Raw genomic sequence first — 18,295 nt, 5'->3', positions numbered from 1 at the left:
TATTTATTTATTTATTTATTTATTTATCCTTGCTGGGAAGCTGCTTTAACACCTTTCAGGATTCCATTCAGGTAGATAGACTTATACCCTAAAAGCATTTCATAGGCAGAAAATGCACATTTACACTCTCTCTGTAATACTCATTAGACTCTTCAATACAACACATATAAACAGATCATACAGAAGTCCATTTTTTTTTTTTTCAGGAGAAGAGAGGATTTATTTGGCTTACAGGCTATATAGTCCATCATCTAGGGAAATCAAGGCAGGAACTCCAAGAGGCTCAGCAGAAAATATAAAGGAAGGCTGCTCACTGGGTTACTTCCTCGGGCTTGCTCAGCTGTCTTTCTGATGCAGCCCAGGCCCGCCTGCCTAGGGACAGTGTTGCCCATGGTGGACTACCTGCCCCTCACATCAATTAGCGTTCAAGAAAATGCCCGCAAACAACAGAAGTCCATTTACCTGTATGCCCTCATTATAAACATCTGGTGAAGTCTGAGATGCTGTTTCTTGTTTTTGCAAGTCTGGTTTATTTACAAATTGGCTAAGTTCTTCAGATTTTTGCTGGAGTTGATCTAAGGAAAAGAAAACAAACAGATGTGACACCTGAGGCAAACAAATCAAATACACAGCAGTGAGATCTGTCTCTACTCTGAAACCCTGAAGGATATACCACTTTGAACTTGACTAGTTCAGCTACCTTAATTAAGATTATAGTACCAATTACATTTTATACTGTTTGGACCAAAAAGCATTTCAGTAAACTACTTCCTCCAAACGAAAACTAAGCACATGGAATGCTACCAAGTCACAAAGAAAAATGAAATCTTGTCATTTGCATCAAAAGAGATTGAACAAGGGACATCATGTTAAGTGCAGAAAGCCAGACAACTGCACATTTTCTCTCCTTTGCAGGAACTAAAGTGGAAGAGCTTCAGGAAGAAGAGTGTTCACTCGGGACTTGGGAGGGGGAGGGGTATGAGAGGATGTGTCAGGAAGGGAGGCTGGAGGTTTCAAACACACACTGCTTGTCTGTAGGGAATTCTCACACTGAATGTCATTAATATGCACAACTGATAATATGTTAATAAAGACAGTCCTTTCATTTTTCCTTTTTCCGCCTTAAAAATGGGCCTTGGTGGGGCCAGGCATGGTGCTCCATTCCTTTAATCCCAGTACTCGGGAGGTGGAGGCAGGCGGGTCTTTGAGTTCCAGGATAACCAGGGCTACACAGGGAAACCCTATCTCGAAAAAGCAAACATAGAAAAAAAAAAAAACAAAAAAACCAAAAAAAAAAACCCCCCCCCCCCCCCCCCAAAAAAAAAAAAAAAAAAGAAAAAAGAAAACTGGCTTTGGTAGTTTATATTTATGTTTGTCACTGTCCATTTAAGCATTATGGGCCATCAAGGGTCCTGGCAGGGCTTACACATGAACATGGCTCAGGGAAGGGGACAATGTACTCAGATATTTCCCCTGGCCTTCTAGACTTTCTGGTTGAAAACCTATTTTTCAGTACTTGTTTGCAAGCTATTTTTTCCTAAGCTCTTTCCTGGGCATGGATAGTCCCATCTATCATCTACACTGGTATGCTGAAGAAGACTGGAGAAATGGAGTATTGGTGCCAAGGTGCACTTTTTTATAAACTTCTAAAAGGTCAAACTTCTAGAGTTATTTTTTATTTTAATAAAATGTTTCATAAAACCTGTTTAGAGGAGAAGTTTTCTCAAAAGGAAGTTATCATCTATAATAAAAGCAAGAAGCTCTATCTACCTTTAGACTTATGAATGACTTCTTGCAATTTAGTCTGCGTACCTAAATGTGGCCTGAGATTTCCAGAAATAAATCCCAGTCCTACTCATGTCAGTCATGCACTCCTCAGGTCAGTTGTGTTCACACACGACTACTCAGTGCCCAGCGCATAGCTGACGAGTTTTCAGTACTGAGATGACAATGTTAAAAACACGGTGACCTGAGAGACAAGACCAGGCTAGGAAGATGCCTTTTATATCCTTCTGACCTTGCCACTAACAGAGCCCTGAAAGTAGCAGGTACAATCCACTAAGGGGCTAGAGGTGTGGCTTTTAAAGCCACCAAACACTGACCTTCCAGCTGCTGCATGGCCTGGGCTGACTCGGCAGCCTGTTCCCTCTTCTCCTGGAGCAGCTTCGCGTTTTCCTCCTTCAGAACATCACAGGCAGACTGCAGCTCTTGCTCTGTCTTCTGAAGAGTCAAAATGTAAGCTGCCTTCTCTTCCATTTCTGCTTTATGCCTTTGCTCGAGAGCACTGTACTGGGTCTCCAGGTCAGCCTGGGCTTGGCCGGCTCGCACCAACTGTCCCTGAAGCTGCTGCATTTCTTCCTGTAGGTTATGGAAGGATAACTTTCTCTCTGCCACTTCAAGTTCTACCTTTTCCATCAGGACCTTGGACTCCTGTCTTTCTGTTTCCATGGTGTTCTTTAAAGTACTATATTCAGCTTCCAACTGCTGTAACTGCTGTGAAAGAGCCTAAAATCAAAAACAAAACATGAAGCATCACAGTACACCTCCTGCATTCTTCCACTCAGCGAGCACACTGATGCACCCCTAGAAGGCACTCAAGGGCACTGAACTCATGGAGTATCACCTGCCACAGTTGGTTTCTAGACACTTTGGACCATTTGTACTCATATTTACCTTGCATCAGTAGTTCCTCAAATTTGCCTCTCCCATTAGAAAACAAGCTCCGTGAGGGAAAGAGGCATGCCATTTTATCCTAGTCTCTCGCACCAGCACAGTCTATGGCAAACTGGACTCAGTTCACAACAAATCAATCAAGCCAGTCTGTACCCTGAAGGAACTCAGAGTCAGGTACCAAAGCAGGCTGAGCACCACAGAAAAGCACAGACGGCACTACAGGAATTTCTGGGATGTGTTCAAGGAAGAGAAGAAGGATGGGCTACGGCGGCCTTCCTTTAAAAGACAGGCAAATAATCTAAAAGTTAAAAGTGAGCTATCAGCCAGGCAAGGAGGTACTAAAAATGGTACTTCAGAGCTAAGAAAAAAACATGACTACCAAGGTAGTTTGGAGTCAGTAGAGAGAAAAACTCCAGGAGAGAAGGCTGGAAAAATAACAGTACAGCTCTGTAGACACCCTATCATTAAGAAAACTGAGATCTGCTCTTTAAGTAATAAGGAGTCTGGTCACATAAGTTTTTGAGACAACCCTCTTCATGGAAGAAAAAAAAAGCCAACCCCACAAAACAAACACAAACAAACAAACAAGCAAGTAAAGAGTTCTTTATGTGAAGATATTCCCTGAACAGAGCTAGGACCTGATATTATTGAAGTATTGTGCAGAGTCTAGAATTAGGAGACTAAACCAGCAGGACTGATAATTAATAGTAGGGGTTAAGGAATACAAAAGAAACAAGGAAGCTTGAGTTTATTCTTTTGAGTGAATAGCCCATAATAGAGTAAATATGGTTAAAATATTTTTAAATGTGGTTTTGAATTGGATACGTAACCATTAAACCTATTTGTAGGGTAAATGCAACATTACAATATGAGGCACACAGGTATGACAATCAGATCAAGGTCCCTGGCACGGCATGTCAGGCACATATCTTCTGTTGTGTTAGGAACATTCAAAACCTTCTCTCCTAGGAGTTTGAAACTGCTACTGTCAAACGCACCCATCCCCTGTGCTACAGATGAAATGTTGTCCCTCCGATCCAAAGGGACCTTGTATCCATTTATCATCTCCACTCCTTCCTCCCTTGCATCCTTTCCAAGCTCTGGAAGCCACTATCCTGTTCTCTACTTCTTTGAGATTAGCGTGTTCAGTTCCATATGTAAATGTGAACATGTGATATTTGCCCCTTGTGTGCTTAATGTGTTTCACTTATTATTATTTATTATTACACACTTATTATTTAATCAATACATCCTGTATTCATTCTATGTTGCTGCAAAAACACAGACCTTCATTCCTTTTTGAGGACTGAGTAACATTCCACTGTGTGCATATATTACGTTTACACATTTATTTATATTAGACATCCACTGGCAGGCTCGTAGGCTGGCTCTTTATATTCCAACTATTGTGAATAGTGCTGCAACAAACAGGACAGTGCAGGAGCCTACATAATCTGGCTACGTATTCAGCAATGGGAATGCCAGACAATGGTAGCTCTGTGTCTGGTCTTCTGAGCTACAAAGAATATGCTTTAAGAAGGAAGGTGATGTTTTGTTGTTGTTGTTTTTTAAGTTCTTAAGCTTGCTAAGCTTGTAGGTTAGCCATTGTGTCACCAGGGAATTGTATGCATACCAAAAACACTGGGGAGAGAAATAGTCGGGAGATCCCAGTGGCAGGGAAGACAGTCACATCTACTATTAAGAGGGAAAGAGATAAGTATGTACCAAGTAAGATGACTTGGCTGAGGCTAGTCCACTAGCAAGTACTGTGTAATGGGCAGGAAGAGATGCCTGTAAAGGAAAAGTAAACAAAAGAAAAGCTCCTGACACCTAAGAAGAGAACCGAGATGTGCTCTGTGCAATAGGAATACAATGGACTTTGAGGAAGCTTTAAGAAATAAATGATAAAGAGTAACAAATTCCAGCCAGACACAATGGCACAGGCCCAGAATCCCAGCACATGGGAGAATCATGGATTCAAGGGCTGCCTGGATTATATAGAAACCCTATTTTAAAAAATGAATAAATAAAAATAACCAACAGACAAGGGACAAATATTGCAGAAAAGTCTAGTAAAATAAGGCTTAAAAGACTCTCGTTAGATTTGAGAATTATAGCTGCTTCGTGATTCTCTGGAATGACTTCAGTAGTGTGGTAGTAATTTTAGCTACCATAATGTCCTGTGTGTGACAATCCCTAAGTATCTTTATATGCTATTCCATGCCATTCTACAAGAGGTCCTTTATATAAATGCTGCTACCCTTAGTTTACTGACAGAAAATCTGAAGCCTACCAAATCAACCAGGGGTGTGTAGGAATTCTCTGTGCCTGAGTTTCTTTGTCTGTGATGAGAGAACAATGATACCCACTACATCAGGGAGCAGTGGAGATCCACAGTGCATGAACTAAGACAATCTGACAAAGGTCACACAGACATAACCATCTATGCACCGAAGGCTTAGTAAGTACCACAAGGAAAACTAGACACTTACTGTCCCAGGTCACCCAGAGAGGACACCTAGAGTCAGGTTCAGGCTTTATGAGGATGAAGGGAGGGGGAACCTTTCTACGCTCCAGAGAAAGCTGCCTTAAGAAGCATGCTGAAGATTAAGGAAGGGGGATGTGGCTGACTTTACCAGGCAGCAGACAGCACCCAGGTAAACAAACAAAGGCTGTGTTGCTAGAACCAATTCTGCATTAGAATTTGGCTACTTGGATATGATGATAGGACAAGGGCACAGGGCAGCCAAAGCTAGGTAAGAGAAGCCCAAATGCGAAGCATGGGCCCATACTGTATAGCAAGACAAAAGGACTATAATGCAAAGGGACTACTGCATTATAGGATCGCTTCAATGGAGCAGGAAGTTGACCAAAGTAGAGACCATACACCAAATACAAGAACTACTCAAGACAGTAAACGGTAAAATGAAAAAGAAACTCACTAGAGAAAAATAGGAAATTCTTCAGAAGCATTCTAGAGCTACAATGATGATGGAAAAGTGCAACAAAGATGCAAACCGAAAGCCCAGGACAAGGAACTGTTTGCTTTACCATTGTTAAGCACAGAGTGTTTGCTGAAAAGAACGAGTAGATGGCACCGACCCTCTGCAGGCGCACAGGCTTTTATACCTGCTCCCCACGACCAACCACCTCAGGTGGAGACAAAGCCTTCGCTGGCAGACAGTGGGGGCAGACAGTACCTGGTTTCTCTGCTCAGCCGAAGTCAGCTCCTGCTGCAGCAGGTCTACAACCTGAGCACGGCCCAGCAAGGCTTCTTCATGTTCCTCGAGCTTCCTCTGCATCACCCTCAATTTCTGGAAAGGAAACATTTCCGGTTTAGTTACAGATAAGTAAGGTGAGTGTTTGCCTGCCGTCCAAACAGCCATGTGCACCTGTGCAGCTAGTTGCAGAGCGTGGAGGCTAAGAGACCAAAGAGTGGGCACCAGCATGCCATGGCCCATCCGGCAGCAAGGGAGTCTCCAAAATGCCTTCTCCAGAGTGTGGCAACAACCAAACCCAAATGCAAGCAAGGCCTTGAATCAGGGAGCCTAGTACACTTAAGGTAAAGCGACACACACTCACTTTCAAAGTTATCTAGTTCCTGGCCTGTCCCTAAATAAGCATAGGTAACGTGCATTTCTTACCTACAAAAGAGAGCAATCTGTATAGGCAAAAACCATTTCTCTTCTGTTTTCAATCACAGGGCAGGCACTTGAAAAATACCCATTAAATCAATAAATCAATATATATAGTCAATATTCTATTATTCAAAGTAATGAACTCTGAAACTCCATGTGGTAGTACATTCTCAAAAGACTGCTTAGAACTTGGAACAAGTTTTCACTCAAGACCAAACAGATGAGAGGCTGGAAAAGATGGCACAATTGGCAAAGTGCTTGTGAGGGCCTGAGTTCAACTCCCGGAATCCACATAAAAACCCAGGCCAGGTAGAACAAGCCTGTAGCCTGTAATCCCAGCTCTGAGGTAGAAACAGTATTCCTCAGGCTTGCTGGCCAACCAATCAGCCTAGCCTGGCCTAATTGCTGAGCTAGGCTGATGAGAGGCCTCAAGAGCTAAAAAAAAAAAAAAATCAAGACGAATGGCTCCTTAGGAAGGAATGACATCCAAAGTTGTCCTCTGGCCTCCACACACGAACAGGTGTGCATGCACCCTTGTGTGCATAAACATGCATCTGCACGTACATGAACATACATCAAACACAGATTAAACAAAGTACCACTACAGCACCCTTCTGGAACCACACAGTTCCACATTCTAAGTACATGTGAGTTAGTACATGGTAAACTCCAATACAATGAAGTCAATTTTCAGTATCTACTCAGTGAACTTAAAAAATACTGATTTGATAAAGGACTTTGTGGCTTCAAAATCATTTTTTTTATCTCCATTTTTTTGTTTGTTTATTTAAATACAAAACTGACTTCATCAATTTGAAGTTTTGGATCAGGTTTAGAGCAGGAATGGTAGCTGTAAGTCGGCAAATGAAACAAAAATCAGCCCACGGCTCCCACGTATGTGGGGACTCCCACTAAGTCCCCAAGTAAATTCAGGTTTAAAGTTCTAAGTTCCAACCTGATGCGATAAGGAAAAAGGGAAATTAAGGACAAGACAAAAAGATGATAAGCAACAAAAGACAGGGGCACCAATGAGAAGCCATGGAGGCCATGTGGAGAGCAGGGGGAAGGGCAGTGGCTAGAGGGCGGCTGTGAAGTCATGATTAAACATTGACTAAAATGACAGTCATTCCTCGGAGTCTGAGCAACACACCTGTTGCAACTCTGTCTCCACATCTGACTGGGCCACTAACTGAAGCAGCTCATCTTCATGCAGACGAACCTGTGTTTCAAAGCGGGCGTCTTTCTCTCGGACCACCTGCTGCATGGAACTCAACTGAAGACACACACCAGAGAAACTACACAAGTTACACTCCAGAGGATTTCACAGACAACGCATATAGCCTACTCTCCAAAGACGGGCACACAGCACTGACTGGGAGCCGCTCCCTAAACCTCAGCTCAGAATGCCAAGGGCATGTTGGAAGAGCAAGCGGTCCAGCAGTAACTTCAGACGTGAGAGAGAGCCTACTATCAAATTCAGAATCAACTCATATAATTTTAATTAGAAATTTCCATGGATACTAAAAATGCTTTAAATATGCAAGAGTATTTTTCTTATAATTTCTGAAAAGACAGAAAATTAAACACGAGTGAAGTCAGACTTCTGTTAACCCCTGATACTTCTTTCAGTATCAAACATGCTCAAAAAGAGTCCCAGAACTTCATGCCTGTAAAGATGCTCTACGAATAGAAATCTATTCTTTTTTGTTGTTGTTGTTCGGTTTTCAAAGATTTGCTTTGATTAAAGAACTGGGTGTGCTTACAAGGGCACACTGCTTCCCTAGAAAGCTGTGTCCAGCTGTCATTTCCTGCAGGCTTCCCTGTGATGTGCTGCTTTCTTCTTCTCTGCCTTTCCCAGCTCTGCTCCCCAATGAGAACGACACTTACCTAGAGTACTGTCTATTTCTCAGGTTCTGTTTAAATCCCACATATAACTTCTATAACTGCCGTGCTCATAAAATACGTTCTTTCTCTCAAAATACTTTGATGCTAATGTTACTTTTATAATTTTCATTTTTTGAGATGGGGTCTCACTGTGTGGCCTGGGCTAGCCTGGAACTTGCCATGTAGCCAACACTGGTCTCAAACCTGTCATCTGTACACTTTAGCCTTCTGGAATTTTATTTGGAGTGGCTTGCTCCATGACGAACCTGTTAACATATTCATGTCTTGGTTGCCTTTGTTTCAAGCAGTTTATGAGATTAAAAAATGTGTAACATTTTCCTACCCTATACTGTATATTAAAGGCACAACAGAAGCTACCGGAATGAATTTATCAATTTCTGGATATATAATTCTAACTGTGTATATAAGCATTGGCCATTCCTAAGTAGAAGATACCCCTGTTATCATTATATGTAATGGCTAGGATCAGATATATATGTGTCCCGTGTGCAAAAACCCTTCAGGGTTAAAAATGTGTCATGATCCAAAAGTATTCTCAGAGGAGAACTATGTGGTAGGGTGTCAAGGCAGGAAACTGAGAAAAACAGAGAGTTAAGGGTTCAAGTACAAACAGGCTGACTTTGGCTCAGACTAGAGCCATTAGCAAGGAATTTCATATCCTTTACCATTTCTTTATTTTATGTTCTTCAAGTAACTTTAAAACTAAGATGTATTTTTCTAACAAGACTTTATAGAAACAACAGAGCCAATAATTTGCATTTCTTTTGGTTTGTCTATTAGTCTCCTTTTGACCTCAGCACAAGTCCACTCCCAAGAGACAGAATTTCTGTGTGCTATTAAAATGGAGTGCTGGAACTAGGAGTCAAAAACAGTCATCGATAAAGCTATGGCAAATTCATCAACATAAATGTCCCGGTGTTTCTTATTACTGTATGCACCACCCACCATACTTAACCATACTTCTAATTTCTTCCCCTGTACCCTCCTAACTTTGACTTTACATCCTGGCTACCATGCTTTCACCCACCAAGCTTTTGAAAGTGACTGCTGGGACTGACTTTCCACACGACAACACTGGATCCCATGACACTTTATTCTAGTAAAGGTGCCATCATCCTACCTGTGCAGCTTGCTCTGCCTGTGTTTGGCTGAGCTGAGTTTGCAAAGTGCTAATGAGTTCTTCCTTTTCTTGGAGCTGCTGCTTCATCAACATGAGGTCTTCCATCTCTGCAGAACTCTTATCCAACTGAAGGGGAAAACACTTACTTAAGCAAAGGGGTTAGAATTCTTAGTTCCTTGACTTTCTCATTTGTCTGGAACATCTACTGTATTTCCTTTTAATTTCTACTTTAGCACAAAAAAAGAATTCCACATACTAATTTTTAAAGTATTATTGAAATGTCAAAATTTGTCAGGAGAAGACATAAGCGATAGCAGCACTGTTTTCAATATCTTTGCTCATATAGTAAAGAGACAAACTAAACAGTGAAAGGAAGAACATGGACAGTATTGACAACATAGGTAGGAAGATACCCTACCAACCAAAGGCTGCAAACAAGTTAAGGCAAACCACGGAAATCTGGATTTGTTTGGCATGAGAAACTGTATGATAGCTGGGAGTGGTGGTGCACACCTGTAACCCCAGGACTCAAAGGCAGAGGCAGGCAGATCTCTGTGAGGCCAGTCTTGTCTACAAAGCGAGTGAGTCCAGGACAGCCAAGGCTACACAGAAAAACCCTGTCTCGAAAAACAAAAAGAAAGAAGGGAAGGAAGGAAGGAAGGAAGAGAAACTGTGTAATAGACAGCAGCAAACTTCATCTGATCACCCTGGGGGGAGGGGGGGGCGGGGATTTACAAGGTAGCCAAGAAGTTATTTGTTGGAATAGATGGTAGCAGCATTAGAAAAGCTGCAGCACTTCCCATTCTTTGACTCTGGGTAAATGCAGGGCTTCTACAGGAAGGAAGACGAATAGGGCTGGGGTAATCTAGATGCTCTCTCTGATGTCTTAAAACTGAGTCACGGGGCTCTGTTCTGAGACACAGATTTGCAAATACAGTTAGAAGAAACTGCTAGGAATGATGCAGCAAACTGGTTGACTATCTGCCCTGCATGGTCAACGCCCTGGGTTCCAGCTCCAGCACTAGCGAAAAAAGCTGAGTACAGTGACATATGCCTGTGAATTCAATGAGAGTTCTTGACAGGCCTGGGCTATACAGTGAGACCCAGCCCGCAACAAAAAACAGAACAAAGATAATATAAAGAAAAAAGGGAAATTGTATGAATATGCTGCATAATTTAGTATCAACTGTTACATGAGGCTAAAGAAGTCTTAAAATGTGATGCCTCCAGAAGTATTTCACTTTAAGTAGTATCATTTAACTAAAATTTAAAGATTATAAAGTATTTTTTATTACATATTTTTGTTCTGGTCTGACTACATGATTTTATCAGTTATATCAAATGATATATATATATATATATAATATATATATATTAAAGATGTAAGATTTTTCTATGTACATGTGTGTGCATGCGTGCCTGCATGAGTTATGTGCACTGCATGTATACAGATGCCTGTGGAGGTCGGAGGGCATCAGATCCTCTAGAACTGGAGTTACAAGTGGTTATGAGCTGCCTGACGTGGTTGCTGGGGACCTAACCGTTCCCTGCAAGAGCAGTAAGTGCTCTTGGCCACCAAGCCATCTCTCCAGGCCCTTAGGTAAGAGTTTGCTAAGGTCGTGTGCAATGGCCACTGTATACGTGGTTGACGTCAATAAGTTGATTCAGTTTGAATGATTTTTTTTTTTGCTGTACTTGTATGTAATATTGTAATGTGCTTTTTGAATATGCATATAACATGAATAATAGCTGGTAGCAAGATAAATGAGAATAAAATATAAAGTTAATTATGATAATTGAATAATTTTTCTAATTCAAAAGTAAGCATACAGTTTGAAGTTCAAAAGGAAGGCAGACTAGTGATTTAACTAATTCCTGTTTTATTTCACTGAGCAGATGCTCCACAGTGCAGATATTCATCTGCTGATGGAGAATGAGTTGACTCCAGTGTCTGGCTGTTAATGTTGGACCGTGCTGGTGCAGATCTAAGTGAAGGGCGGGAGGAAACAAGCCGCAAATCTGAGAAATCTAGCTCCCGCATCTTTGACTAGAACAACAACAAAAACTACAAAACAGAGTCTTACGATTTTTTTCCCTAAAACACGCCTAAGTGTTTAGAAAAACTAATTTCACACAAAAATAGGGCTAGAAGAGGATCCAGTGCAAACGCCCTATGAGAGAGCTGGCAGTGGCTCAGTGTGGTTTGGTTTCCAGCACCCACACTCATCTACAGTCTAGTTGCAGGGGATCTGATGCCCTCTTCTGACTTCCATGGCCACTAAGCATGGATGTAGAGCATGCTTGCAGGCAAAAATATTCACACATAAGACAGAATGACTAATTATATAATGTCATTAAATAGCCAGGCCTGGTGGCTCACACCTGTAATCCCAGCACTAAAGAGGCTGAGACTAGAGGACTGCTATGAATTCCAGGGAAAACTGGGCTACAGCGTGACACCTTGTCTCAAAACCAAACAAATAATTATTAAGTCTAAGGAACAGAACAATATGCTGAAAGAAATTATAACTTATTTCAGAGTTAAAAATGTTTAGAAAAACTGTACAGGACATGAAAGGAAAATCAAAATTAGAAACGTTCAAAAAATGATAAAATTCATGAAAAATGATATAAAAGAAAGCTCATATAAGAGAAAACACAAAACAGAATGCCTTGAGTTAAAGAAGAAAAAGTATCTTAAAAACAAATAAAAAAAATAAATACTTCATACAAGTCTTTGACTTGCTTGGTTAGAGTTACTCCAAGGTACTTTATATCTTCTGTAGCTATCGTGAAGGGTGTTGTTTCCCTAATTTCTTTCTCAGCCCATTTGTCTGTTGTATACAGGAGGGCTACTGATCTTTTTTGAGCTAATTGTATCCAGCCATTTTGCTGAAGGTGTAGGAAAATTGGGAATTGTACTACCTCAAGATCCAGCTATACCACTTCTGGGCATATACCCAAAAGATGCCCCACCATTCAAAAGGACATTTGCTCATCTATGTTCATAGCAGCTTTATTTGTAATAGCCAAAGTCTGGAAACAGCCTAGTTGTCCCTCAACTGAGGAATGGACACAGAAATTGTGGTACATCTACACAGTGGAATACTACTCAGCTATGAAAAACAAGGAAATCATGAATTTTGCAGGCAAATGGATGGAACTAGAAGAGATCATCCTGAGTGAGGTAACCCAGAAACAGAAAGACAGGCATGGTATACCTTCACTAATGAGCAGATATTAGCTGTATAATATTGGACAGTCATCTACAGACAGACAGAAGCTAAACACTAAGGAGGACCCTAAGGAGGATGCTTAAATCTCATGCAGAATGTCAAACAGGATAGATACCAGAAGCGGTGAAAGAAAGGAAACAGGATAGGAGTCTACTATAGAAGGTCCTCTGAAAGGATTCATCTAACAGGGGATCAAAGCAGATGCTGAGACTCAGGGCCAAACTTGGGCAGAGTGCAGAGAGTTTATGGAAGAAGAGAGGAATGGGATTAGAGGGACATGGAAGAGACAGGAGCCCCACAGGAGACCAACAAAGCTAAAGGATCTGAGCCCATGGGGTCCTGCAGAGACTGATGCACCAATAGAGGACCATACATGGAGAGGACCTAGATCCCCTGCTCAGCTGTGGGCAATTGGCAGCTCAGTCTCCATGTGGATCTCTGAGGGAGGGGAAGAGGGGCCTCTCTATCATGAACTCAGTTGACTGCTCTGTGATCACTCGCCCCTGGTGATGCAGCCTTGCCAGGCCACAGAGGAAAAAGATCCAAACAGTCCTGATGAGACTTAACAAACTATGGGAAAATGGCAATAGTGGAGTATTCCCCCTTTCAGTGGACTAGGGAAAGGGGATAAGAGGAAGAGGAAGGGAGGGTGGGACTGTGGGAGTTGAGGGAGGGGGCTTTAACTGGGATATATAATCAATTAATTGTGAAGAAAAAATATAAAAATTAAAAATAAATAAATACTGAAGATAAAGATAATATAAAGTTATCAGAAACTGAAATCTGCAAGGAAAAAACAAATGCTGTAAATCATGTGAACCACGTACGGAAAGAATATATTGAGTATGCACAAATATCCACTGAGAATGCCACACACCAATGCAAACTCTAAGACAATTACTAGGCCTGGAATTAAGGAAGAGAGGGAGGAACAGGTAGGGAGGGCTGACTAATGGGAGACAGCTATTGCCTATCTAAAAAGAGGCATTTACCATCTATGCCCATTGGCCATTAGTGATTTGTTGAGCTAATAATGATGAGGTAACTCACTCCTACCTGCAAGGCTTGTTCTGACTGTGCCTGGTCCAGCTGGGCTTGCAAATTGCTAATTAATTTCTCCTTCTCCTGGAGTTCATGCTTTATTTTTTCTACTTCCATCTCTTCTTCCGTATAACTCTTATCATGCTGAAAAAGTCAAGAGATTAAAGTCACTTACTTAAAAGTTATAATTAGCATATATTTTATCTTTTACAATACTGGCACTTTAGAGACATTTAATTTCAGCTTCATTAAACAGACAGGAGCACTCAGGAGGCAGAAGCAGGAGGATCTCTCTGAGTTAGAAGCCAGCTTGATCAAGAGTGTCAGAACAGCCAGAACTATGCAGAGCAACCCATCTAAAACAAATAACAAACCCAAACAATGACAAGAGCAAGGAAAAAAAAAAAAACAAAACAAAACAACTAACAAAAAGCAATGAATTTGGGGCTGGAAAGGCAGCTCAGCTTAAGAAAGCTTGCTATACAACCATGAGGACTAGGGTTTGTATGCCAGACCCAGACAACAAGCCAGGGCTCCCACAAACGCCGGTTATTCCAACTCCAAGGGATCTGACACCTTTCCTTGATCCTTCTCTCTCTCTCTCTCTCTCTCTCTCTCTCTCTCTTTCCTGTCTCCCCTGCTCCCACACACATTGCACTAAGTATACCATGGCTAAAGGGTTGCTGGGACTGACTGGGACTGACTGGGCATCACTTATTTAATAGAGAAGAAGACAATGGTATAAGATGCGAACACTTTGAAGGCCTAAGGGCTACAGAAGAAGTAAGCAAAAATTTAAAAAAAGCAAGATATAAAATAGATAATGTAAAAAACTAACAACATGACTCAAGGGAGGTTTGGAAAGAACTTGGAAAGAAAAAAGTCAGTGCATGCCACCACAGCCAGGGAAAGAGTTACCATAGGAACCATGAAGGAGAAAAATAATTCAGACAAATTACCTTGCTTTTAAAATCAACTGTGAGAGGCTAATTGTATTTTGCTTCTCTTCTTTCTCACGCCCTGCTGTGCTAGGAGCTAAGCCTCACACACACTACACAGGTGCTCTTCCACTGAAGGACAGCCCCAGTGCCAACAAGAAAAAGTGCTGTCTTCTGAGTAATTAGTCCCTGTAGGGCACAGCTAAGCATGGCACTGCGAAGAGCCCTCAAGGGCTGTGGCTCTGAATCTGAGCCTGAACCCAGGCCCCTCCCCATGAACTAACATTTCTGAGAATAATAATACAGCGAGTCAGAGTGCAACAGACAAATTAGGAAAACAAAAAGATGTCGGCGTGCAATGAGTGACACACCTGCCCCGGAATAATCTGCACAAATGCTCCAAACTACGGGTGTTTTCTGTTCTCTAAACAGATGCCTGAATGCGACTCTGAGTGGAGAGCTGAGGAGAATGTGCACTGGAGCGCTACCACACTCCTTAAAGACAGCTTTCTTTGGTCCCTCTGCGCCCTGACTACACACTGCTTTGTGGTGGCAGCCATAGCCGAGGGAGCCTCTGTACAAGGAGGCCAGGGTGATCCCGGCAACTCAGCCACAGCTCATGAGAAATTAACCCACCATTATTTGCTTACAGAAGTAGAGAACATGCTGTATTAGTTAAGGAATGAAAGGATTTCAGAACAGGGGCAAAATCTTAGAGATCATAGTTTTGTTTTAATTTATTTTTATTTATTACAATTTATTCACTTTGTATCCCACCTGTAGCCCCCTCCTTTATTCCCTCCCAATACTACCCTTCCTCTCTCTTCTCCTCCCATGCCCTTCCCCCAGTCTATTGATAGGAAGGTCCTCCTTCCCTTCCTTCTGACCCTAGCCTATCAGGTCTCATCAGGACTGGCTCCATTGTCTTCCTCTATGGCCTGGCAAGGCTGCTTCCTCCTCAGGGGGAAGTTTTTAACGTTCTAACCAATAATCAAACTCATCCACAAAGTATATGTTTCGCCTCTGTCTCACTTTAGTACTTATTTCTTCCTGTCAGCCCTTTAAAATTCTGACAGTCTGGGTAACCACTGCCCAGTCAAGCCCCCATTTTCTGCTGGCCTTTGCTCTCCCCGTGTGGCCTTCAGTCCATAAAAACCACAGGATGGTAGGACAGGGCAGCAATCCTGTGTAGGCGCTCAGCACAGACCTGCTGCATTGGAGGGCTCCTGGCTCAGGAAGCACCAAGTCTGAGCCCAGTCCTCATACCTTGGAGAGCGGCTCCTCTGCCTGGGGCTCTGTAGGCAAGGCGGTCCCTCCTTGAGCCTTCATTTCTTCTATTTGTTTGTTCAAAGATGTGAGCTTGGCCTTTGCGTGAAGTTTTATTTTCTTAACTTTGTTTTCAGCAGCTTTTCTTTCCTCCTGCCATAGAGCAATGAAGAGAAGAACTGAATTCACCAGCTACCCAGCACACGACTTACTTCTGCCACGTAGCACGCTAAACTTAGAAATAAGAAGCAGGTTCTCTGACGCTCTGAGCTAGTGCCATCTCTATCACACGCTCAGCAAGTGACCCGGACAGCCATACCTGCAGATCTTCATCCTTCTGCTGGAGTTCAGCATCCTTCTGTCTAATAATATCCTTTAGCTCCACTACTAACTTCTCTGCATGAGCCAGGCGTTCCAAAACATCCTCTTGTGTGCTATTATTCAATTCCATGTCAGATGCCTGGGGTAATTCCTGGCATTTAGAAAAGAAAAAAAAAATGTTCAGGAAAAAGGCATTAGCTACCCTCAGGAAATTCCCACAACTTCACCTCATCCTTTGCCCAACTCCTCTCTTTAGAAACTTCTGAGTCCTAACTAACACAATAACAGTTATTGTCACTGTTACAATGTAGTAAGCATCTTGTCTAACCTAAAGTATTACTACCCTAATTTTATCAAAAGGAAAATTAAATAAAGGGAGGCGAGAATTACATACTATTAAATGGAGGAACCCAAAGCTTAAAAGTAAAGCTGACTTGAGGGCTGGGATGGGGCTCAGCTGGTAGACTGAATGACTTGTACACTGAGGCCTGACTTCAGTTCCCAGCACTGCACCAACTGGCAAGGCTGCACACACCCATGATCCCAACACTCGGAAGGCAGGGGCTGAGAGATCAGGAGTCCATGGTCATCTCTGGTTAGCTACATAGCAAGCATGAAGCCACCCTGGGACACATGAAACCCCATCTCAGATGAAATAAACAACAACAAAAATTAAAAGATGTCATTTGAAAATTGAAAAATATTTCCCTTAACCATTTGGCTCACTGCTTGTCTTTCAAAAAGCTAATGGACTTCTTTTGATCCTTACGGGGTGGAAGGTACAATGCAAAATACAAGGAAGGGGAAACTGGCCAGGTGAGGTGGGGCACACCTATAATCCCAGCATTTAAGGAGGCAGAGGCAGGCAGATCTCTGTGAGTTCGAAGCCAGCCTAGTCTACAAAGTGAATTCAGGACAGCCAAGACTACATAGAGACACCCTGTCTCAAAAGAAGGGAGTGAATTTATGGAAGTAAACAGATGTTTTCAAACACAAATGGTGTTCCAGTTCCCCATTTACTTTTTCACCTTTCCCATGGAACAGAGTTATATCCCAAAGGAAGAGGAAGGGGAGGAGGGGGAGGGGGAATGACTTCTTAAGACATTGTCCTAAACAAGCCAAGGAGACAACAGAGCTTTCCAAGCTCATCTAGATTTGGTTTCCATGGCCACAGCTCTCTGGCTGACAATCTCAGCAGAGGATCACTGACAGAGTCACAATTTTTTTCCTTACACATCATCACTTCTGCTTTGCACGAGGGAGGTTGCTCACATCCCTCTACCTTAAGTCATTCTCCTCAGAAGGGCACAGAATGTAAGCTCATCCGTTTGGACCAATAGAGCTACTCACAGCTTCTAAGGGAGCAGACAAGTTCCCGTCAGTGTCATCTCCTGACAGTTCGTGCAAAACTACATTTGCTAATCCGGACAAGCGGCTCAGCATCTCTGCAGGTGAAACAGAAAAGAAAAAATACAATGGATCAGTCAACACAGATACAAGCTGTTAGAGAATGAACAGGGTAGACAGAGACTGTTAGACACTGGGACCCGTATCATCTATGTGAAATAAGGGAACTGTACCAGTGCTACACACTAAATACAGCGTGGAGCCAGCTGGTACATACGGGGTAGCCACGCCCTGTCCTGCTCAGGTGCCGTACTATAGGATCAATTTGAGAAATAAAGTGCAAGAACACTTGAAATACAAGAACATAATTGTCAAGTACATCTTAATGACTGTCTTTAATGTCTTGTTATCATAGTTCCATTTATAAATGAAACCTTAAGTATTCCTTCTCTCAGATTTATCCTTTTCTGATTTTCCAATTAAACTCCATGATTCAGCAAAATTTCCCTTTTCATGTGTTCCCAGAACCTCATTCTTTCATGTAGCTTTTCTGACAAACCATGTGATTTCAGTGAAGAATCGCTGTTCAAAATTGACTATAAATCTTTATATTAAGAAAAGACTGAAAGGAATTAGAAAAAGAAAACAAAAAGCAACATCAGCAGAAAAAAATCAAATAAAACCTGGGGCAGAAATCACTAAATAGCAATTAAAAACCCATTAAAACAAAAGTAGTTCTTAGAAGAGATCAATAAAAACAATAAAGCATGAGTATTTTTTATATTACTGACATCACAAATGAAAATGAAA

At 41.9% G+C, this 18,295-nt stretch overlaps 1 protein-coding gene across 3 annotated transcripts in view; it reads right to left on the bottom strand.

Moving 5' to 3' along the window:
• Nucleotides 1-17,583, bottom strand: part of Golgb1 (golgin B1) — a 47,023-nt gene extending 29,440 nt beyond the window's left edge. For 2 of the 3 annotated variants that reach the window (XM_055624782.1, XM_055624784.1), the window contains exons 1-9: nt 17,489-17,583; nt 16,137-16,289; nt 15,818-15,970; nt 13,629-13,757; nt 9,337-9,462; nt 7,462-7,584; nt 5,874-5,987; nt 2,103-2,505; nt 463-575 (exon numbers count right to left, since the gene is read on the bottom strand). In XM_055624782.1, the coding sequence (XP_055480757.1) occupies nt 463-575; nt 2,103-2,505; nt 5,874-5,987; nt 7,462-7,584; nt 9,337-9,462; nt 13,629-13,757; nt 15,818-15,970; nt 16,137-16,289; nt 17,489-17,581 (1,407 nt within the window). In that variant the 5' untranslated portion in view covers nt 17,582-17,583. The remainder of the gene's footprint in view (nt 1-462; nt 576-2,102; nt 2,506-5,873; nt 5,988-7,461; nt 7,585-9,336; nt 9,463-13,628; nt 13,758-15,817; nt 15,971-16,136; nt 16,290-17,488) is intronic. The other variant, XM_055624783.1, reaches the window with a different exon arrangement.
• Nucleotides 17,584-18,295: the final 712 nt, after the last annotated feature.

This window comes from Psammomys obesus, unplaced genomic scaffold (assembly GCF_907164565.1).
Source record: "Psammomys obesus unplaced genomic scaffold, mPsaObe1.curated_primary_1811, whole genome shotgun sequence".
NCBI lineage: Eukaryota > Metazoa > Chordata > Mammalia > Rodentia > Muridae > Psammomys > Psammomys obesus.
This window is presented reverse-complemented; position numbering and strand designations above follow the sequence as displayed.